Source organism: Amphiura filiformis, chromosome 10 (genome assembly GCF_039555335.1).
Source record: "Amphiura filiformis chromosome 10, Afil_fr2py, whole genome shotgun sequence".
Lineage (NCBI taxonomy): Eukaryota > Metazoa > Echinodermata > Ophiuroidea > Amphilepidida > Amphiuridae > Amphiura > Amphiura filiformis.
The window spans coordinates 68,043,163-68,067,262 of NC_092637.1; the positions used below are offsets into that span (position 1 = coordinate 68,043,163).

General features: G+C 38.7%; 1 protein-coding gene across 2 annotated transcripts in view; it reads right to left on the reverse strand.

Annotated features, from left to right (window-relative positions):
- Window positions 1–5,452: 5,452 nt before the first annotated feature.
- Window positions 5,453–24,100, reverse strand: part of LOC140163208 (TAF5-like RNA polymerase II p300/CBP-associated factor-associated factor 65 kDa subunit 5L) — a 29,469-nt gene continuing 10,821 nt past the window's right edge. The window contains exons 5-15 of one of the 2 annotated variants that reach the window (XM_072186603.1): window positions 22,786–22,915; window positions 19,013–19,131; window positions 17,619–17,841; window positions 16,255–16,431; window positions 14,319–14,425; window positions 12,663–12,856; window positions 11,241–11,354; window positions 9,783–9,837; window positions 9,047–9,169; window positions 7,275–7,332; window positions 5,453–5,619 (exon numbers count right to left, since the gene is read on the reverse strand). In XM_072186603.1, the coding sequence (XP_072042704.1) occupies window positions 5,499–5,619; window positions 7,275–7,332; window positions 9,047–9,169; window positions 9,783–9,837; window positions 11,241–11,354; window positions 12,663–12,856; window positions 14,319–14,425; window positions 16,255–16,431; window positions 17,619–17,841; window positions 19,013–19,131; window positions 22,786–22,915 (1,421 nt within the window). In that variant the 3' untranslated portion in view covers window positions 5,453–5,498. Of the gene's footprint in view, window positions 5,620–7,274; window positions 7,333–9,046; window positions 9,170–9,782; window positions 9,838–10,491; window positions 11,355–12,662; window positions 12,857–14,318; window positions 14,426–16,254; window positions 16,432–17,618; window positions 17,842–19,012; window positions 19,132–22,785; window positions 22,916–24,100 lie in introns of those variants that run through there. The other variant, XR_011860420.1, reaches the window with a different exon arrangement.

The following is a 24,100-nucleotide window of genomic DNA, read 5'->3' on the forward strand; positions in this document are numbered from 1 at the left end:
TTTGCAAAGCTACATTTTGTAGAAAACCCCGTTGAAATTGATCATTTAGATATGAACAGTTGAAGTGTTTCAAAAACAATATAAAACAAAAAATATTATTGTCTTTGTTTGGCTCTGTCTGAAAATCAATATAGCCGACTTTCTACTTTGCTTGATCACTCGGACAAGCGAATTAAGGAGTGCAATAGTGTGCGATCGCACTTGCACGCCTTAAAACGCAATCCCTGAATTTTCTTTGGTTTACCTCATTGTTGGCTCGAAATGTGATCAGTGAAAACAAACATTTTGTGGAAAACAAATAACAATATATTCTTTATGGAAATAGCACATTATTGTTTTAAAGATTCAAATTATGGTTTGATTTTGGGCTCTTGTCAATACAGGCTGGCGGTTCACAATTATATCTCCATGTGAAACAAACCAAGATGGCACATTTACCATTTGCCTTTTTCGAGACATGGCGGACAAAATAGGATGGGGCTGCACGAAATGGGTCAAGTCTTTTGAATTTGCCAGGTTTTACCCACATTGAAGACTGCTCTCCTGTTGTGTACGCCATATCTCTAAAAGGGTAATGCACTTATCAAGTCTTTCCCTGGCCCTGGGGGACCCGGGACTAGCGGGGACTTAGCCGGGGAAGTACATTTTGCCAGCGTGACATCCCGGCACTGACCCTGTTAAAGTCCCGGTCTCACGGGCATAAATTTTCTGTACATCCCCGCTATGACTCGGCCCCGCTAGCCGGGCTACAGTGTGACAATCCCGGCACAATCCCTGACCCCATGGGCCGGGACTTGCGTTAAAACAATATACGGGCATAAATAAATAGAAGAAGAAGAAAAGTTCAAAGTTAATTCAACTTTTTAGGGCAATATTGCATTTCGTCAGTTGCGGGAGAGGAGTCAACGACTTTAATAGCACGTGCTAAAGTTTGCAGCGCGGTATACCTGTAGCTACCTGTGTCGATTATTGAATGAACGACACAATATAGGCCTAATAAAAAAAAGATCGATTGGATTATTTGGATAGCAGTGATCGTACACGACACGGCCGATTTAATAGTGCATGCCGATAATTTTAAAGACATCAACATGTTTGAGCCTTAATTTACATGCATAAGGATTTAAACAAAATAAAGTGTTTTAAAAAAAGTAGACTTTCATTTATAGATGCACGAAATTGGTTTTAATATAATATTGGTTACTTAAAACAAGTAATTATCCCACTCCTCAGTTCGCTTTGTAGCGCCACGATCGTGAAAATAGTGCATTTCAGATGAGTATGCAAAATCGGCCGTTCTTGGTATACTGATGTTTTTTAATGGTGTGACTTCATCGTGAAAGTCCCAGCTATGTCTCGGCAGTGCGGGGGAAAAAATTGTACACCCCTGCAAAAGCCCCCGCTAACATGAATGATTGGCCCGGCATAGCGGGGATGATCTACTGTACATCCCCGGCCAAGTCCCGGCTAACTTCCCTGCCTGCGGGGCAATGATTTTGTGTACATCCCCGGCTACGTCCCGGCATGTTCCCCGCTATGTCCCGGGTCCCCCGGGGCCGGGGAAAGACTTGATAAGTGCATAATAGTGTTACGCATGGTGCAATTTTGAGTTGGTATTCTTTGCGTATAATTTCATTAGATGTAATATGTTTAATTTAAACGTCAGCTTAAAACCCATCTCTTTCGTCAAGCATTTCCAGATTCACAGAATTAATTGCTTCTTTGTTTGTTTGTCTTTTTCATGTGTTTGCGCCCTCTGAGTTCCACGGAAGATTTTGCGCCTTAAAAGAACCATTCATTATTATTATTATTATTATTATTATTATAATAGTACACTACATTAGGCCTAAAGTCTGTTTGGCTTATATAAACTGGTCGGCTTTTCGAGGGCTCCCCGTCAGTACGAAACACCGTCGGTCCGAACCACCACTAGTCTGAATTTTTAGGGTTAGGGTTATGTTTAGGGTTAGCATTAGGTTTCGGGTTAGCTTTAGCGATTAGCGTCAGGTAAGCTTAAAATTCGGACTGTTTCGAACTGTACCCGGCTTTTCTCACTGCGCGCGTCAATTAAGTCCCAACTCACGCTTGCATAAATTCACATTAGCGTGCGCCTGTCATACATACGCAACCCAAAACTAACGTAAGCATTGCGCCCAACTACATGCATGCAATTCTGTATCAATACACAGTGTTATGAGTCTTATTTTTCTGCCTTATATGAGCCGAACAAACTTAAGTGCTGGACCATTGGTTACCTGTATGTTACCAGAGCGTTTTGACTATACTTTGATCAGCTCGTAATGGGCGGGCCTTATAACATCGCGGATTAATATCAATATATTTTATTTCGAAAATTGTCTTGTGACATCTCGCCAGAAGCATCACAAATTATTCATTCAAGTCGGATATGTTGTCTGTTTTCTTTAACAAGCACAATAGAGACCAGACAAAATCAGTATGAAGTCAGGCATATTCAATTTTCAGTTTTTATACATGATTGTATAAAGCATTTGCAAAGCTACATTTTGTAGAAAACCCGTTGAAATTGATCATTTAGATATGAACAGTTGAAGTGTTTCAAAAACAATATAAAAAAAAAAATATTATTGTCTTTGTTTGGCTCTGTCTGAAAATCAATATAGCCGACTTTCTACTTTGCTTGATCACTCGGACAAGCGAATTAAGGAGTGCAATAGTGTGCGATCGCACTTGCACGCCTTAAAACGCAATCCCTGAATTTTCTTTGGTTTACCTCATTGTTGGCTCGAAATGTGATCAGTGAAAACAAACATTTTGTGGAAAACAAATAACAATATATTCTTTATGGGCTTTTCGAGGGCTCCCCGTCAGTACGAAACACCGTCGGTCCGAACCACCACTAGTCTGAATTTTTAGGGTTAGGGTTATGTTTAGGGTTAGCATTAGGTTTCGGGTTAGCTTTAGCGATTAGCGTCAGGTAAGCTTAAAATTCGGACTGTTTCGAACTGTACCCGGCTTTTCTCACTGCGCGCGTCAATTAAGTCCCAACTCACGCTTGCATAAATTCACATTAGCGTGCGCCTGTCATACATACGCAACCCAAAACTAACGTAAGCATTGCGCCCAACTACATGCATGCAATTCTGTATCAATACACAGTGTTATGAGTCTTATTTTTCTGCCTTATATGAGCCGAACAAACTTAAGTGCTGGACCATTGGTTACCTGTATGTTACCAGAGCGTTTTGACTATACTTTGATCAGCTCGTAATGGGCGGGCCTTATAACATCGCGGATTAATATCAATATATTTTATTTGAAAATTGTCTTGTGACATCTCGCCAGAAGCATCACAAATTATTCATTCAAGTCGGATATGTTGTCTGTTTTCTTTAACAAGCACAATAGAGACCAGACAGGTAAACTATGACACTTTTAATGTTGGTTTACTTTTCGGCGTATTGAGAAAAGCCTGACAATTCCCGCCGAATACGGGGTGATCAAACTGTATGTTTTGGTACAGGTCAATAAAATAGATTGATTGTTCATTTCATGTTGGGTTTGCTAGTACCTGGGCACCACATTAAATAAGAATGAAATAAATAAATAAGTATGCCGACAAACCACTATTTTATGCACATATACATACTCTGTGCGGGACTAGCATGTATGATTGGATACTGTGACCCCGGGACTGTGACCAGCGTGACCATTACCACACCAAAGGTTAATCATGTCTAGATGTAGTACACTGCACTGGCCTTATGCTGGTTTCACACTTTCTGCCGCTTGTCGCTGAGCGGCGCGACACTTCATCATGCCGCTTGCACTTGTCTGCAACGGCAGGACTCTAAAAGCCATTGTTGCTGCTCAGCCCCGATTCAAAATCGTATTTTGTTGTCATCTGTCAGAGCGGAATCACTCCGAGTTGAATTGATTCAACTCCTAGCGATGCTGCTGCTTGGGCAAAGCGATGAAGTGATCGATATATCAGCTTGCCGCTGGCATTTTTTTTGTGTGATTGCGCAGAGGAGCAAAATCATCGTCAGAGCGGCGAAGCGGCAGTAAAGTATGAAACCAGCATTATACTGGCTTGATAGGTATCAAGGGTTCAGAACCAGAAAGCCTAAACTCACAATGACCTGCTCTTACGAAATGAGAATTAAGGGGGCTATCATTTTCTTTGGAAGGGGGGTCATAAATTTTTCGAAAGAAAAATAGGGGGGGCATAAAATTTTGATGACCAAAATGTAGGAGTCACAAGTTGACCACAGATAGTGTTTATTTTATTCAAAGAGGCTGATTTCAATACAATTTTAGCCCATTTAGGGGTAAGGTGTATCGTTAATCGGGGGAGGTCATAAAATTTTGTTGCCGAATTGGGAGGGGGTCGCAATTTTATTGACACCGACTTATGGTAAATTTGGTACCCCCTTCTTCCGAAGAAAATGATGACCCCCTAAGTTGACAATTTGAAATCAATATTTTATACCCTTTTCCTACCAAACATGGCAGAATGGCTCCTTGGTTTGGTCTTCAAAAATCAATATTTCCTCAAGAATTTCTTTTGTGTTCTATTGAATTTTGTCATGCTTAGTGGATTTTCTGCTCATTTTGTAAGGTCAGGTCGTTGAGAGTTAAGGCTTTCTGGCTCTTAACCCTCGATATACGGCCTAGTATTGGCTCCCTGTATGTGATCCTGTCCCAAATGTTGACTGCCAGCAAGTAACGATAGACTGCACTGGCCCAGTGCTTATCTGACACCGGCTCAATGCTGGCCTGACACCGGCCCAATGCTGGCCTCATACCGGCCCAATGCGGGACTGAAATCGGCCCAGTGCTTGACTGATACTGGCACCAATACTGGCTCCCTATGTCCTATGACTCTATTACATCTTAGGCTACCAGTAGCTAGCAATAGATCACACTTAAGGTCCGTTCATACAACGGAGCAGTTGCGGTGCGCTGTGGTGCATTGCCGATATATTAATTACTTTTTTCCGCAACTCAACGTAACTTGTTGCATTTCCAAGTTCAAATGTATTTAACTTTATTGCAATATCGCAATGCAGTAGTTTGCAGTACGACGCAGTGCGGCAACGCAAAGCACTGCAAAGCAATTGTGGCGTAGTATGAACACACCTTTACAGAAGTGAATATTCTGTAATTACTATGTCCATAAACCATATTGACTAGTGCCGACCTGATATCGGTCCAGCACTTGCCAGATACTGGCCCAGCATTAGCCCAATACTGGTATAGTGTTGGCCTGATACTGGCCCAGTGCTGTGGCCCTGTATTGGCTCCCTACAGCCTGTAATCCTGTCATGATTGTTGACTGCCAGCTGCTAGCAGTAGGTTGCATTTAGAGAAATGAATGTTCTGTATATTGGTAGACCTTGTTGAATACACACTGAGTAACTCAGGAGATGCGCTGCTCTCAGACCTGTATGTGAACAAAAATTGACAGTGCTGGCCTGCTGTGGCCCTGTATTGGCTCCCTACAACCTGCAATTCTGTCATGACTGTTGACTGCCAGCTGCTAGCAGTAGGTTGCATTTAGAGAAATGAATGTTCTGTATATTGGTAGACCTTGTTGAATACACACTGAGTAACTCGGGAGATGCGCTGCTCTCAGATCTGTATGTGAACAAAAATTGGCAAACAGTTTAATAACAGAGAAGCAGGGGTGTGAAATGGCTTTTAAAAAAAGCGGAAAATTTACCAACCAGTGGGTTTAAAAAAAAATCGGAAAATTTACCTACCAAACTACGGTACAAATTCAATGCTATTCCGCGCATATTTCACCAGCAATAAATTGAAGATTATAAGCTTCCATTTCATGGCCTAAATGTGAGTGTCGCTCGACAAAATTACATTTTATGGTAGCCATGATGTATCTTCTCTTAATTCCATATGATTTTTATGAAATCAAATCTGAAACTTCCGATGGATGGTTCGGATTGAAAATTGCTTACGAACAATCATGTATTTCGTATTTCCCCACAGGTACCATGACGACATTTTTAACTCATTCTGATGGGTGCAGTTCCCAAACAAACATATTACACAATGAGTAAGAACGAGGAATCAAAGAAGATTGCGATGATGTTATGACCTGCGTTTCATGACCCGGGTATGGGCCGGGTTCATGACCTTTCAAGCATCGTCAATCTAATTTTCCAGTCGTTTTTATTGCGACACACATGTAATGCTATCAGAAGTACACAGACACACTTTTGATTTTGGAAAAGCGGAAATTGAAATCAGTCAGAAAAATGAAAAAAGCGGATTTCTGCTCTGTAGCGGAGATTTCACTAACACATCCCACAATGCATTTCTTCCAATTCAATTTTCTGTACTGATTTGCTATCTAGTGCAACATGGGATGATAGTGACGAAATGTACCTCAATGAACAGAGCACATCCAGATCCTGCAAAATATGTTTATTTATTTTATGGCCTTAGTATGTGTACAAGATTAATTTTATGCATGCGATTTGATACTGTGCCTAGCGCAATGCACACCTACGTCACTACCCAATTTGAGGCGAACCATTGCATACCTTTCCATGCATAAAACACAACATATCCCTCTTTTTTTGATAAACAATCTATACCTTTCCATGCCTAAAACACAACATATCCAAGGGGGACTGCTCTAGTTGAATATGACCTGTGTGACCCACCATATCTTAACACATAGACTCAACCTCTTTCATCTCCAATCTGAGATGAATGTTAATGAAGTAAAAATCAATGTGGTGGTATATCTTAACCAATAACAGATAGGCAAGGATACATGTTTATGCATTAGCCCAACCCACTGTGTTCACTGAACCCAACCCACGTGGGGTAGCTCTATGATCTGGGTCAGGTAACATAAACCACAAGATCTGTGCATAAACAACCAAGACTGCATTTTAATGAGGTAACATCATACCCAGTATTAGAGTGCATAGGTCATTGTATAATCTAAATATAGTAGACCATTTTTCTCCTGGATAGCTCAGCTGTTGGATCAGAACAGGGTTGATTTTCCATGGTCAGAGGGATTAGGGGATGATAAATTAAAATGGTCTATACAGTAGACTAGTTACACCAATGAAACATTCTTTTTGGCCCAATTTTAGAGATGATCAAGGGCTAAATATAAGTTAGCCGCATGCCGGGTTTGGCCTGTAAGGCCATTCCAGGTTTAGCCTGTAGGCCGCATGCCAGATGTGGCCTGTGGCCCGCCTATTGAGAACCCCTTCACTAAACGAATTACACAACTATAATAGCACAAGACTTACTGTTTATTAGAGAAGTTATGCCGTACATCCCATATTCTGATAGAGTTATCTATACCACCTGCAAGATAGAAAAACACAATAAGACACATTCAGCACTTTTCATCAATTTTGGAGAAAATCAGCAAAAGCACACCATTACTAAACTGGCCTCAAAAAGTAACTTACAATTTTTCACAAGGTCATATCTTAAAATCCTCTCCATAAAAATTAACAAAAATTGCACACAGGATTATTTCAATACTCTACTCTAAAGACATGTCAGTAACCAAGCAGTTGTTCAACTGACACAACAGCAAAATGCACTGACATGGAACACCTTCCTTGACCAAAATTCACATCCCAACAGATTTCTTTTGTTGGGTTCCAATTATACGGCTGCACATGAACAAAAATTACACACAGGATAACTCCAATACTCTACTCTAAACACATGTCAGTAACCAACTGACACGACAGTAAAATGCACTGACACGTAACAGCTTCCGGGACCACATTCACAGGCGAATAATTGGAACCCAACCAAAGAAATCTATTGGGATGTGAATTTTGGTCCAGAAAGGTGTTCCATGTCAGTGCATTTTGCTGTTGTATCAGTTGGACAACTGCTTGGTTACTGACATGTGTTTAGAGTAGAATATTGAAGTAATCATGTGTGCAATTTTTGTTCATTTTTATGGAGAGGATTTTAAGATATGACCTTGTGAAAAGTTTCTTTTTGAGGCCAGTTTATTATTATTCAGTTTTCTTCCTTCCTTCCTTCATTAAAGTTGCTGACTTCTGCAAGTAAAGAACTACGCACTGCAGTTGCGAGCGTGCTCCAATAGATGAGTCACAGCCCAAAATATAAGTGCAAATTGTATGTACAGTGGAGAGTGCTGGATAAAAATAACTGTGAAGGATGCTGACTAAATCATCAACCCCAATGCCAATTTGAAGGGATTCAGGGATGGAAAACTGGCTGGGTCTGTCTTCAGAGCATTCCAATCACGACTGGTTTGCAGGAAGAATGATGAGGAGCACACATTGGTGTTACATTGTGGAACCCAGAATCGACTGCTGTGACCTCTGGTATTGGTTTTGGCTTCTCTGAGGTAGAGTTAACATCCACCATGTTAAATCTGATCTTGTACAGCATCGAAAGACAGCTGTAGAGTCTTTTGTTTACAAGGGAGGGCCATTGCAAGTCGCTTAGCATAGTTGTTACACTGCATGTGCGGTCGTAGTTGCCGGTCACATAACGTGCGCTGCGTCTCTGTACCTGCACCACCTTCTGGATATTTCTTTGGGTGTGTGGTGCCCAGGCTACTGATGCATATTTAACGGTGGGTCGTATGTAGGTCTTGCAGCTGGCTGCTTTGATGTTTCGTGGGCATCGGGTGAAGTTGCGGCTGAGGAAAGCTCTGGTTGAGTTGGCCTTCTTGGTAACAGCATCAACATGAGTGTTAAGGTTGAGCTTTGTGTCAATGTGCACAACTAAATACTTCACTGAATCAACCACCTCCAGATCATGGTCACGGATGTTGTATGATGATGGATGAAGTTTCCACTTGTTTGTAATTCTTATAACTCTGGAAAGCCAGAAATTGTTATCATCCCTACCACACATCCCCATACTTGTCTTAATGCCTTTCCACTAACATGAGCACCCAGCACCCACTTGATCCCATCTTATGAGTAAAATGAGTAAATTGCACCCTTTATGACACTTTTTTTTACATGGGTCTGTATTAGGTCACCCCTTGGAATCTAACAAATTTCATAACCAAACTTACCTGATGCCAGCATAGAGCTATCAGGGCTAAAACATAAACTATGTACAATATCTGTGTGTCCTCTTAACTCCTTGAATAGACTGCCCATTCCAAGGTCCCACAATTTGATCCGCCGATCTTCACCTGGAATAAAATATATGATATAAATATATGATATAAATAGTATTTATGCTCTGCGAGCTAGCCATAGGCTTTAACATAAAAAGTCCAAGTTTTGAGATATTTTCTCAAAATATCAAAACTATCGTAACAACCACTGAACCAATTCTAGGCTTATTTGTACTCAGTTTAATAAATTTTTCATGCTGATTCCAAATATGGTTATGAAAATTTACCATTCTGAATTTCATGAATTAAAAAAAAAAAACTTGTCGTCTGCAGTCAACAGTCACCGCATGTAGCGAGTTAATGTCTCTCTTCCAGTCAAACAAATCACTATAATCAAAATATTTAATTCTTGATCGTAAGAGCACATACCTACTGCATACACTATGTGGAATAAAACAATTGCGACATACTCTTGACCTAGCCTAGGGCCGACTATTTGAAAACCGTGATTGGTCAGTTCTCAAACAGTCATGCTTACTTTATCTTTTATGGTCATTGTGTTGTACGCTCCACATAAATATCTGTGCACTACAGAATGACACCCCACCCCCTACACACACCCCCACCCCTACACTCACCTCACCTCACCCCACACACACACACCTCACCCCACACATACAATACCTACCTGCAGAGGCCAAGTACTTTCCATCGTTAGAAAATGCCAGACTCAGCACTGTGCTCTAAAAATGAGAACAAAATCATGATTATTGATAAATCATAATTTCACATTATTCCTTATAAAATATGGCACCAGCAAGATTTTAAAAAGTAGTTTTTGTAACGAAGATTACAATCATAAAGAAATGTCGAAAAAAGGAGCTGATCCTGGGTGCAGAGGTTTATTGTGGTATGCACAGGGTGTGCGCTTCTTAGCTGTAAGTCCCTGAATGTTGCTATATGGTTAAGGGTCAGTCTGGAGCTGGTCATATAGTAATTCAGCCAACACATTCATAAAGCTGGTAAACATACATACAGCAACTAATTGAAAAGGTATTATGTCTACTTATACTTACTCTATGGTTGTTGAATAGCCTGACACATTTGCCATCTAATGTATTCCATAGTCTTACTGTCTTATCACTTGAACCGGTAGCAAGGTATTATGTCTACTAATACTTACTCTATGGTTGTTGAATAGCCTCACACATTTGCCATCTAATGTATTCCACAGTCGTACTGTCTTATCACTTGAACCAGTAGCAAGGTATTATGTCTACTAATACTTACTCTATGGTTGTTGAATAGCCTCACACATTTGCCATCTAATGTATTCCACAGTCTTACTGTCTTATCACTTGAACCAGTAGCAAGGTATTATGTCTACTAATACTTACTCTATGGTTGTTGAATAGCCTCACACATTTGCCATCTAATGTATTCCATAGTCTTACTGTCTTATCACTTGAACCAGTAGCAAGGTATTATGTCTACTAATACTTACTCTATGGTTGTTGAATAGCCTCACACATTTGCCATCTAATGTATTCCATAGTCTTACTGTCTTATCACTTGAACCAGTAGCAAGGTATTATGTCTACTAATACTTACTCTATGGTTGTTGAATAGCCTCACACATTTGCCATCTAATGTATTCCACAGTCTTACTGTCTTATCACTTGAACCAGTAGCAAGGTATTATGTCTACTAATACTTACTCTATGGTTGTTGAATAGCCTCACACATTTGCCATCTAATGTATTCCATAGTCTTACTGTCTTATCACTTGAACCAGTAGCAAGGTATTATGTCTACTAATACTTACTCTATGGTTGTTGAATAGCCTCACACATTTGCCATCTAATGTATTCCATAGTCTTACTGTCTTATCACTTGAACCAGTAGCAAGGTATTATGTCTACTAATACTTACTCTATGGTTGTTGAATAGCCTCACACATTTGCCATCTAATGTATTCCATAGTCTTACTGTCTTATCACTTGAACCAGTAGCAAGGTATTATGTCTACTAATACTTACTCTATGGTTGTTGAATAGCCTGACACATTTGCCATCTAATGTATTCCATAGTCTTACTGTCTTATCACTTGAACCAGTAGCAAGGTATTATGTCTACTAATACTTACTCTATGGTTGTTGAATAGCCTCACACATTTGCCATCTAATGTATTCCATAGTCTTACTGTCTTATCACTTGAACCAGTAGCTAGGTACTTGCAGTTTGGATGGAATCTAACACACTGTGAACAGACATGAGACAGAGGGTAAATAAAAATTTCCTTAAAATGGAAGGCTTACACCCCGTACACAGAAAAACAGACGTAAAAAAACACGGTCAATAAACAAAAATTACTTTAATATAAAAAAAAAACCCATCATACCTGAAAGAAATCTGTTGAGAGATGTTATGAAATAAATGGTAATAATGCAATATCCATTACACCCAAATAATGTGTCCAGGGCAGTAAAAACATAAATAATAGGTGAGGTGCAGCTGAGTCTATTCTGTAAACTTTTTTCTGCTGAGGACACATTATTTGGGTGTAAAGGACCAGGCAGCAAACTTTATTTTTATTCTTTTGCTGCTAAAATAGTAGGATATCACTTTTTTGCCCAAATATTTTAAGTTGTTTAATTCAAGGTATAACATGTACGTACATCCACAGCACTACAGGTAAATTAAGTAATTCTTGGCCAAGATTGAGCACTATAAACCCAAACCGTTGTTAATCCGTGATGAATCCACAGTTCAGTAGCGTACACGCGAACGCAAGGTTACGCAAACGCGTCACACATGAGCGCGTAAAATTCATCATGCCTGGAACATTATGCGTAAACGTGAACTCTCTTATGTTGGCGGTAGCAGCTAAATATTACCACTTTATTCTTTAGTTTTATTGCTGATATCAACAGAGAAATACCCCAATCTTTTTGTAAGGTTGAGTGGCAATGGCAAATGGACATTACGAATGAAAGAATCATGTGAATTAGATATCTTTAGCTTGTTTCGTTGTTGAAAGGAATTCAATCATGTTTCACCGTTGTTCATCACCGATTAACAACTCGCGTCCGGCGTGTCTGCGTGGTTTACTTCACGCGGGCAGCTAAAGCTGACCTTGCGAAGTAAACCACTCAGACGAAGCGGACGCATCGTTGTTAATCGGTGATGAATAACGGTGAAACATGATTGAATCCCTAAAAGTATTTTGGTATAAAGATGTTAAACATACCTCAATGACGTTTCGTACTACATCGTAGTACTTTCTCAAATTGACTGATCAACTCTCACACTCCTAAGTCTGTTTTCTGTTGGAACTCAACGTTGGTGGCGTTTTGGAGTGGAGTAATAATATATTGGTCGTAAATGTGGGGTAGGAAGTGGTTGCCCTTGTCTCGGTTGAACACTCATTGAGGTATGTTTAACATCTTTATACCGAAATACATTTGGATTTGTACACCAGAACTTTTGTAAATAATCTATTATGGACAATCCTGATGAATTTATTTACGGATTTTACCTTTACATATTATTACATTATATTACTTACATCTACATCAGTTATATGGCCTGCAAATATCCTCAGTGGGTACGTCCTCTCTAGTGTCCATAACCTTGCTGTGTGGTCCTTACACGCTGTGGCAAAGTATGTACCAAAAGGACTGAATTCAACATCCCAGATGGGGTAGTTATGACCTCGATATATGCAGGTGTTGGTATAGGTGCTGGTATTCCATGAACGTACTGCAATGAAAAGAAAAAAAAAACCCATGAGAACTACCTGCAGATTGGCCAAAATGAATATTGTGTCCAATTTTGAACCAATCAAGGAGGGTATTAATAAGATCATCTGTAAATGCAAGTTTGACCATAAATAGTTTAAAGGCTAGTCATAATTGGCAATTGAAATGAGTATTTCAAGTTATTAACCAATCAGGAATGCTGTTAGATGACCAGTAGTGTCCAAGGGGTTAAATAAGTAAACTCAATCTGTACGGAGCTAGCATGGACTAAACAAACGTCAAACATTCATTTTCTTGTCCAAGTACATGTACAACAATAACTCACATTTTTTTTTTCATAAATTAGATTGAGAGCAATGCATATCGAGGAATGTAGATGGAGTCAATACACTGGGAAGTACCTTATGGCAAAACCCGAGGGCAAGACCTCCAATTTTTTCCCCAAGCTGGACGGTCGCATGATTTATGATCGATGAGATATGGACTATTTTTTGCGCGGATAAGTACTTTGATATTTATCTGAGTTGACCGGTTGTTTACTTTGTACTTCCAAGTGGACAGACTGTACAACTGGATGTTATTTGTGCTATGCTTGTTTAGTGATGAATGAAAATACATTCGAATGTTGACGAATGAGGGTGGCAGTCTACATTCTGGGTATGCTGTGAAAATCTTCTTTGGGTTTGGGGTTTGAGTTAAAATCAAGCTGCTGTGTCTTCTGAGCATGTAATGATATAATAACACGTTCATCTGCGGATATACTGCATCCATGAACATGAACTTTGTTTTCTGATTAGATGAGTTTATGCATACATTGCAGGGTTAATCAGACATGCCAACTTTGAAATCCAGTTTCCCGTACTCAGTCGACAAAAAAACTGTATTTTGCACCCCAAAACTGTATTTTTGTAAATTTGTACCTTTTCTACAAATCATGTGTTGTGCATCTTACACTGTGGATGTCTTTCCTATTTCTCACAATAAAACTCCATTTCACAGTGTATTCATCCTTAAAACACTGTTTTCTTCAAGGTTTCTTCCCATCTTTGGATGCCATTATTTACATTTTTGGTGTCACACACAAACGAAAAGTCAAACACAAACACACACAAGTGCTTCTTTGAACCAGCATAGTGCTCACATCTACGATGCCAAAGTACTTTTTAAGACAAGCGTGCCGAATGGTCGACAAGGCCAAATTGAAACATTGTTTAGAAATATCAACCAATCAAATGACAGCTACGTTACCATGCATTAAACAGGTCAAACAATGTCAATTCAGATCGGTAGTCTATTACTGCAACTGTTTATCTTTTTGAGGCATACGTTATTACTATTTTGGACAAGATTATCAAATACTGTATTTTTCGGGAGTTGACCATACCACAGTATTTTTCATGTTTTACCGTACTAGTTGGCATGTCTGGTTAATGTTTAGGGCTTCTTGTTCGGGTTTAACTAACCTGTAGTATCTTCTGAGCATGATATAATGTGGTTTTTATCTGGCGATACACTGCATCCATACACAGGCCCGCTGTGTCCACGTAATACTTTACTTTCTGAACCAACACTGGAATTACAAGCAAAAAGAGAACATGAATTACCAAGTAAATCAGTAAATTATGCAGGGAGAAAAAACAGTTTGGGGAAAAAAAGAGAGAGAGAAAAAAGAAAGGAAATGAGATAAATTTGTTTGATCTTTACATTGACCATTGATGCTTGGTTGATCCTTATAATTGATGAAATATCATTTAATGGACTGCTGTTATTTTGTAACATTTAAAGGAACACTCCGGCAATCACAACATTATGCCTGATATGTTAGAAAATTAATTATCAAGCACGAATCATGTGGGTTTATTTTAAACAAACTCATACTGACCATAAAAACGAAATTAATACAGCCGTCTCTCAACACATGATATTCAAATTCACGCGCCGAAATTGTCTAGTGCAATGACGCCCCAATAATACAATGAAGGCTGACAGCAATTGAGCACAAATAACTATGACGTCATTGCACTAGACAATTTCGGCGCAGGAATTTGAATATCATGTGTTGAGAGCCAGCTGTTTTTATTCATTTTAATGGTCAATATGAGTTTGTTTTAAATAAAACCATGTGATTCAAGCTTGATATTATTTTCTAACACTAGTGCACCTGCGGCTGTGAGAGCCCAGATGCTGTGAGAGCACTGGCATGATAGCGATACTGCTTGACCCCAGATGACCTTTGAACTCGGATGACCTTGGTGCAATTTTTTCATGCTCCCTCAGTCATACAAAGGATTCCACCTATCAAGTTTAAGGCCAATAGGGCAAAGTTGAAATTTAGCCCCTACATGACCTTTGACCTCGGTTTACCTCAATTTTATTTTATGCATATATTCCCTCAGTATCAATGATTGCACCCACCAAGTTTGAACCCGATAGGACAAAGTTTGAAATCCATGACCTTTGACCTCGGATGACCTCCATATAATGTTTTTCATGCTCCCCTCATACGAAGGTTTCGACCCACCAAGTTTGAGCCCGATCGGACAAAGTTTGAAATTTGACCCCTCCGTAATGACCTTTGACCTCGGTTGACCTCGATTTTATTTCACAGCGCATTATATTCCCCTCCTATCAAGGATTCCACCCACCAAGTTTGGGCCCGATCGGACAAAGTTTGAAATTTTGACCTTTGACCTTGACCTCCGATGACCTTCAAAACCACATGGCCAACATGCTTTTCCCGATACCTATCTATATGCGAAATTTCAGCGCGATGCGTCGAAGCACGGCGAAACGTAGAGCCGGACAGACAGATAGATCAGACAGACAGATAGATAGACAGACAGATAGAGACCGCTTATTATTTTATTAGTATAGATATAAGGCATAATGATACCGGAGTGTTCCTTTAATATCTGCATGTAATGTACTGACCAATCATATTCTACCATTAATTTGTATAAAGTGTAGGAAGGAAGATTCTAAAAACATAATAATGTTTTATCTTGGGATCAACTGTCAGTGTTGCTTCAATTATTGTTGAACTATCTACACTTTATACAGAGTTGAAGAGTCCAATATAATCAACACTACTTGGACTTGGACTGTGTTGGATAGGCTCACTTCCCTCCCCACTCACCCCCAAATTTTGTTTTCAACAATTTCTTGACCAAAACTCATTTTTTTGACCCAAAAATATTTTTGACCAGAAATCTCATTTTTGACCAAGAAAAGACTCTGAAAACATATTGATGATTAAATTTTTTTCTCGCTATGAGTTTTAAATTATTAGACTCTACCAGTGTCTCGTCCAATATTTTAATACTCATAGCTCAACCAAAAAATTTGTGTATTGGGTTCAAACCATCCAATTTTATGTCAAACTTAGGTGCAGTACCTTACCTGTCTTCACGGATGATATCATCAAAACAATCACCAGCAAGGTGTACAGTTGACACGTCTACATGGTGTCGGGCAGTTTTCAGTTTCTTTGGTGATAGACTCCATGCTTTCATGGATGCGTCTTCAAAGCCTCCGATAAGGAGCGTTGAATCCTGGGATATATTTGTGCAGCATAATCTGACAAATAAAAAAGTAAAATTTTACATAAAAGTAAACTTTACATAGGGTAGCAGTTCATGAACATTGTAGACTTAAGTATGCTGGTATTTTTATGCTGTACTTTGGTTTTTAGTTTGTTAAGCGCTTGAGACCCCCTGGGTTAAGGGCGCTATATAAGAGCCTGTTATTATTATTATGAATCATGACCTTAGAACCAAAGTGGAGGTCGATTTTGGATATTTTCTTTAACTTGACCCTTCGTTCGCTGAAAATGGTTAAAAATAATGGAAACTGATGAAAACACTAAGAGGGACCCATAAAATGAATGTTGCTTTTCCAAGTCCACATCAATTGTTAGGTATTATTGTTGATTTTCACAACACTTAATTACTTGTCTGTGCAGCAAATCTATGGGGCATGCTATGGTTAAGTTTGGTGAAGCAAATATTGCAACTTCTGGTGCACAGACACGTTTACTCAAATGAATGAAGATGGCATGGGTAAAGGAACAAATGTTTCCTTATTCTTGTTGTCATGTGTGGAGACTATGATGCATTGCTGCCTTGGCCATTCAAGCAAAAGGTTCACAATCTGAATCGTTATCTTCTATTGCTTTTTGTTTCATATCTTGGGGATTTCTGCATCATTTTGTCGGCCGCATCGCATGAATACAACAACATGGCCGGTAACGTTGGCGGACCCTGCCGTACTTTCTCTACAGTAAACATAGTCATAACATAATAAGACCTCATATGTAACCTTGTGGAACACCAACTGCTACTCACCCTTGATATGCATTAATTAATGAATACAATAGAATAGATGGTAACGTTGGTGGACCCTGCCGTACTTTCTCTATAGTAAACATAGTCATAACATAATAGGACCTCATATGTAACCTGGTGGAACACCAACTGCTACTCACCCTTGATATGCATTAATTAATGAATACAATAGAATAGACGGTAATGTTGTCGGACCGTGCCGTACTTTCTCTACAGTTAACATAGTCATAACATAATAGGACCTCATATGTAACCTTGTGGAACACCAACTGCTACTCACCCTTGATATGCATTAATTAATGAATACAATAGAATAGACGGTAACGTTGGCGGACCCTGCCATACTTTCTCTATAGTAAACATAGTCATAACATAATAAGACCTCATATGTAACCTTGTGGAACACCAACTGCTACTCACCCTTGATATGCATTAATTAATGAATACAATAAAATAGACGGTAACGTTGGCGGACCCTGCCGTACTTTCTCTATAGTCTCCCTAAGAGATGCTAATTCAGATACTGAATCGTTGCTTCCTGCCTGACTTGAATCTTGCGTTGGGGGCGCTTGCTGAGTTGTTGGTATGTTATTTGGTCCTTCGTTGTCGATTTGGAAGTCGGTGTTCCGAAATGTGCCACGCACTGAAAGAGAAAATGATAAAAACAAATAGTTAATAATTATAAACTAAAAAAATTTCCTAGCTAGTTACACCTTGGCAGAGAAGAGGATTCATCTAATTGCTGAGAAATGAAAGCTTTATTTTGATAATTATACCGTATTATAAGATAATACCAGATAATTATACCGCATTATTTACTCAATCAGTGATATTGTAGAAGTGGTAATTTTAGAGATTTTAAACATTGCTTGCTTTTAATTTTGCAATTTTGAGTTTTCTTACATTAGACCTATACATTAAACTGTCAGGGCGTGAAATGTCCTTGATCATGTTAAGTAAATGTTGCCAAACAAATGACCCAAAAAAACACTGACCTTACTTAAAAGGTCTATCTGCTCTTAGGAGAGGTATTTTTTGTCACCTTAATGACAGAAATTATAATTTGTCATCTGCATCACATAGTGTCATATCTCAAAAGGCTGCCTTGTGTGATTTTTAGTATCATAGAATCAATATGTGACACGATCAAGGGAAATGAGTCGGATGTCGCTAATATTGATTTTGAGATATTGGTAAAGAAAGTATTAAAATTCTTTTGTTTTATATTGTTTTCAGCGATTGATAAATTGATGTAACTTCACAAAGAAAAGTCGTATCAACATGGGGTTTTCAGTTTGTGAAAGCTCTAGATGTCCTCTTTAGAAACGCGTGTAAAACTCATTTTCGACCAGGGCCGACATGTGACTCATTCCCCTTGATCATGTCACATATGTATATTGTTATTTTATATTTCAGCATGCTTCTTTCTTTCATTAAAGGACATGAGGTTGTAATATTATGATAATACCTCAAAATTAATATATCAAGTTAATTTTACAGTGCATATCATCACAATTAGATGACAATAATGTAAAAATCACAAAAGGCAGCCTTTTGAGATACGACAGTTTGTGAAGCAGACGACGAATTGATTGACACAAAGTATCACTATGGACCACAATGGCCTCATTCCAGTGGCATAGTTCAATAACCTCAAGTAAACAATCATAGTGCAAAATTTGACTCCAAGTTGCAGAGTATGAGTTTTTGTACTCAAATTTTCAAAGGTCATTCAATGAATGTACAAATGTATTGAGGTTAAAGAACTGTGCCCTGATAGATGAGCATGCTGTGGATCCTAGTGTATCACGTACCTTGCATATGAATATTTAGGTTGAGTACTTTGAGTATGACGGATGTATCTTGGCTTTGTAGATATCGCATGAGGTAGTCTAACGATTCCTTGCTTATGGAGAGCACATACTTGCTTTCTCTGTAAAGATGGAATCAGAGATGTAACAGAGGTGGAAGTAAATTTCCTGAAAATCAAATATGGCGGGAATAGGCTACAGGGTATTACACCCAAAAAAGATTTTTGCTCTTTTTTTATTTCCAGAATTATGGACATTTCTGGGAGAGTTACAACTCTGTGGAATAAATGAACAGAAATATGTGAATTTTCATTAACCATAAACATAAAGACAAGTGGAGCACACACAAAGATTTAGAGAATAAATGATAGGATTTTGTCTTTTGCCTATCCAATATCGTGTCATAATGGATGGGCTGGCCAATATTTTGAGTAGTGGATGCCGGCGCAGCCGGTATCCACTACGATTTCTTATTTAGTTTTAATGTAATTTTTGCGAGAAAAACTGCCTTTTTTTCAGAAAAAAATAAAGTTACTTTTGTGAGGACACCCCTGTTGTTTTAAATGAACGAAACCATCACAAACATCTAAGCCGCCGAATCAGTTCTTAGTTCTTGCACGTGTATTACGCGAACGCATTATCTCGCGATCCTTGAGGAGCAACAAGCGTGCCGCCGCATTAAGGCGGCGCTACTGACTAACTAATATCACTATCAACTATTGTGAGATATTATACACCTAAAACCAATCAAATTACGTGAATTCTTTACAAGACGCACCCATGGAATAAGAATGTTTGTTGTTGGTAGCCTGCAACTGAAAATCATTTTGTCTTTTGTTTTAAACTATTTTGAAATCTTTGCAAGAAAACAAAAATCAAGCTGGATTTTGAAATGAAACACTTTATGCATTATTTTTAATTTTTAGCCAAATCACATAATTAATAACAAATGGAGCCACTCATTCAGGGAACCCTAAGATTAAGGTCTACCCTTCAACAGAGGGTGTATGGATTTCAGCTAGAATAGCCTAATCACAATTCAGTATCTTGACAAGGCCAATTCCACCGTTACTGACGTTACAGATACATGCAACTTGCAACTTTTAAGTGAATAGCACACATGTTTGCTGTTAGGATAACACTTTATTTCTTTGTATGCTACTAGTACACACTCTAATGTTCAATATAATGAAGCAATTTTGTTTTGGCTTTCTTATTTAATTAGCTACAGAAATTAGAAACGAGCGTTAAGGACGTTACGCAAAAGTGCCTGCCTTTTTGACAGATGGTTTTTTTAAACATTTTTTAGTCATCAAATGTGTTGACATTGTTGCTAGATATGGAGTATAAATCCTCCTCAAATGCAAACCTTCAGAATAGGTCTGAGGTTCTCCAAAGTTGCCAAAAACTTTGAAATTAAAAAAAAAAAGTCATTTAAAATGTCCTATCAGTTACGTAGGCCTTGTTATAAAGCTAAAACAAATCGCTTCAACAAATATCGTTATGTACAAAAGTATAGGAACTGCATTTTTAAAAGCACATTTTCTGTGTGAAGGAAGCATATTTTTCAAACTTATAAAAACAGGTCCCAGAATGTTTTTTACATTTTTTCAAAGGTTATAGTCATCAAATATGTGTTGAAATTGTTACTAGATATGGATTCTAAATCCCTCCTCAAATGCAAGCTGAAGTGTATTAAAGCCTAGGGCTTCACTTTCACCTTGTTCTTTATTGTTTTTTTTCTCTATAAAATGTGACTTCTGTAAGGAGCTTATAAGGGTTTTTACAGTGTAGAAACCATCTAGCTTTTGGGGGCTTTGCTCCCTCAACCCCCATCAGAGCTTTGCCCCTGGACCCCAGCAGGGGCCCTTAAGCGGCCCCTGCACTCCAGGGGCGATACTGCAGCGCTCCGCGCCTCCGCTCGCCATGGACTCTGTTTTCTAGGTTTTTAATGTTGCAGGTATGATATAGGGTGTAAGGAATACATCTGGAATAGCCCAATTATTATATATTATTTGTTCATTTGGTGTAATCAAATAGATAAACTCACAGATGTATGTATTATCTTGACAAATATAACCACAATAGCTATATCAATAAATCACCCAATTATAGATATATCAATATTAGCATTGCTTTTGTTTCATCTCAACTTGAAATAGATATGATTTGACAAAATAAGTTGACAAATAGATCAAGATCAAAACCATCCGTTCTGGGTGACCGATGTGTCTGATAAAACAAGATGTATGCCACAGACACATGAAGAGTTCAAATGCAAAAATAGATATATTCATTTTTCGAAATTTGACATTCTGGAAAACATAATTGGTCAGATAGTTGTAAATGTTGCTCCAATGGTTTTGATATGAGAAGCAAAATGTGTATACCAATGCCCCATAGGATATTACATGTATACGTATTACCACAATTTGTTATGTTTTTGTTCACACTATTTAAATTAAAAATATCGCTGGCTTTAAATTTCACTGGGATAATAGGGTTTCTGAATGCTTGTCAGGAAGAAACCAATTTACTTATGCAGAGAAAGGTTATCGCCCTTTTGGCGACCTCAAGAAAGGTCATCTTGCTTCGACCCGGTGAGATTGTCATATGACCTAGTTTGGCGCGTGTGGGCTCGTGTGGTTTGGTCCAATCATAATGCGTGTTTTGGTCGGGTCGTTGCGTAGACCAATGGGGACAGGCCTTTCAAAGAAAGGTCGGCTCGGGTTGTCTCCTTAAAATCACATCACATTCAGATTTCATCCAATAAGGATCCAAAATATTTATTTTGTGATTTCCGTTTGATTTCCGGAAATGTGATTTCCGTTTGGTTTTTCCTTTCTCTGTCCATGGAGGTAGTAGAGAAGGAGAAAGCTCGCATACATTCTATTGTACAATCATAATTGCCGCCCTCTGAGGTTTCCAGATCAACGTTTTGATTATGTAACACGATTATCACTTATAATCTTTTGTGTTGTATACATGCATGGTCGCACACTTGTGTGCGCTATAAATATGATGAAACAGCATAAGTCATTCTAACTTGATGAAAATGATGCACATTATCGTTACATCTCTTTTATTGGCTAGTTTAAAAGAGGGCACAGGACGCGGTTTATTTTGAAACCTCGGGGGAGGAACAATTGTTAAAGTTTTGGGTAAACAAATAAAATCGTACCAACCCGGGCAGTACCGGGCAACACTGAGATACATCTCGTTTGATGGGAGTATAATTCAACTCATCAATGCGCAATTTATTTTAATAAGATCTTCGTATTTTTAAAACAGTGGTTAAAACAATTTTACCCGTCCTTAAAATGTGTGTGAACTGCACTATTCCATAATAAACTGTTTAGAAACATTCTGGAACAACATGTTTCAACATATTAATCGTAAAAAACATCATATATTAAATGAAATATGAATATTCAAGTTCAACAGCTAAGTAAATGTATGCGCATCCATAATACATGTTTTATGCGCATACGTGATTTACTTGTTACTAAATATGAACCCCCCCATGAGACGGAGTCATTCCAGAAATTATCGGCGATGATCATTAGATCAAAGGTATATCTGTCTCTATTGTGTATACAATAGGATTCACGTAATGAGTTTAACGCGAGCTCACTCCTTCTCTACTACCTTCATGCTCTGTCTATGGGTAATGGGGAAAATATGACCTTTTTCTGATACCAAAATCTCGGAAAATGGAGGATGAGGCTGTCGATTGGGTCAAGAACCTTTAAGAGCATCATGTTGTAGAGGCTTACCTAAATGCTGTTAGATATGGGTTGGTCAGAAGATCCATACTATTCATTACACCGGTCAAACTCCGCACAAGTTCACTGTGCTCTGACATTTCAATGAAAACACTGTGATGTTTGTTGTAGAGACTGTGAGCTGAAAAAAAAAGTTTTCAAAGAGTTCAGTATTCAAACCACAGACTACTAGACTAGACTATTCACAAACAGCCAAAGTTCCTGTGCTTTGTATGCTGTGAATTGCTGCATATTCATGAGGGATTGAGTCAACAGGGATTGAGTTTTAAGGCACCTTAAATCTCCTGTCACGATTAACTTCTTACTGAGTGCAATTAATAATAACACAACAGACAGCCCATCTTAACATTTCCAGAAGTTCCATTTGTAGTACCCTCTATGGAAGACATGACCTTCATCTACCACACACAGGGAGTGTGAATTTTAAATGGGGTTACCTGAATGTAGGCACCGGAGTTTCGCGCGATTTAAAACGGCAAAATACGCGGCCGGTTTTTTATAAAGCGCGAAAATTCAAGCCAAAAATCGCGAAAATGCGTTTTCCACCACTTTTGTATCCATTGATGAAGTCACACGCAATTCGAAATAAATCAAGTATGCCGAATTCTGCACCTATTTCACACGTGCTAGTCCGATGTTTTTCTCTCCATGAAGTTGATACATTATGTGAACAATGCAAATTTTATGTGAAAAGCTACTACTGTACTGTACAATAAACATTTTAATGCATAACTGTACTTTTTTGGCGTCCAAATGTTGTTTTTGTCATGAACTGATTCAGTATCTCGCGCTGCGCTCTGTGACTTATATCCTACCCTTCTTCGCTCAATCAATTATGCATATGATTAATGACGTCACTCATACATACGATCGATGTAAAGAATTAACTACCACACATGGTAACACGTCATGGAAAAAATCGGGCATTTGCATATCACGGAAGGGCTTTCGGGGAGGATATTGTGCTGGTCTGGACTCACGTAAACAGGCGCTGGGCCTGCATCAAATGGAATTTCATCTTGCGCAGGTTTGGCGATTTTGTTTGTTGGTGAATTTACATTGAAAAGTAGTGTGTTTGGCAAAATTCTCAAAATTCACGATGGACCACCAAAATCGCGATGGACCCCCAAAAACTCCGGTGCCTACCTGAATGAATGACTCCCATTTAAATCTACACCCCCTATGTGGGAGATTAAGGTCATGTCTTCCACAGTGGGTGTACAGATTTCAACCGAAATAGTCAATTTTTAGGATAAATCAGTACATTTTTGCATGGGTATCAGAATGATCTTGACACCTGGTTGGG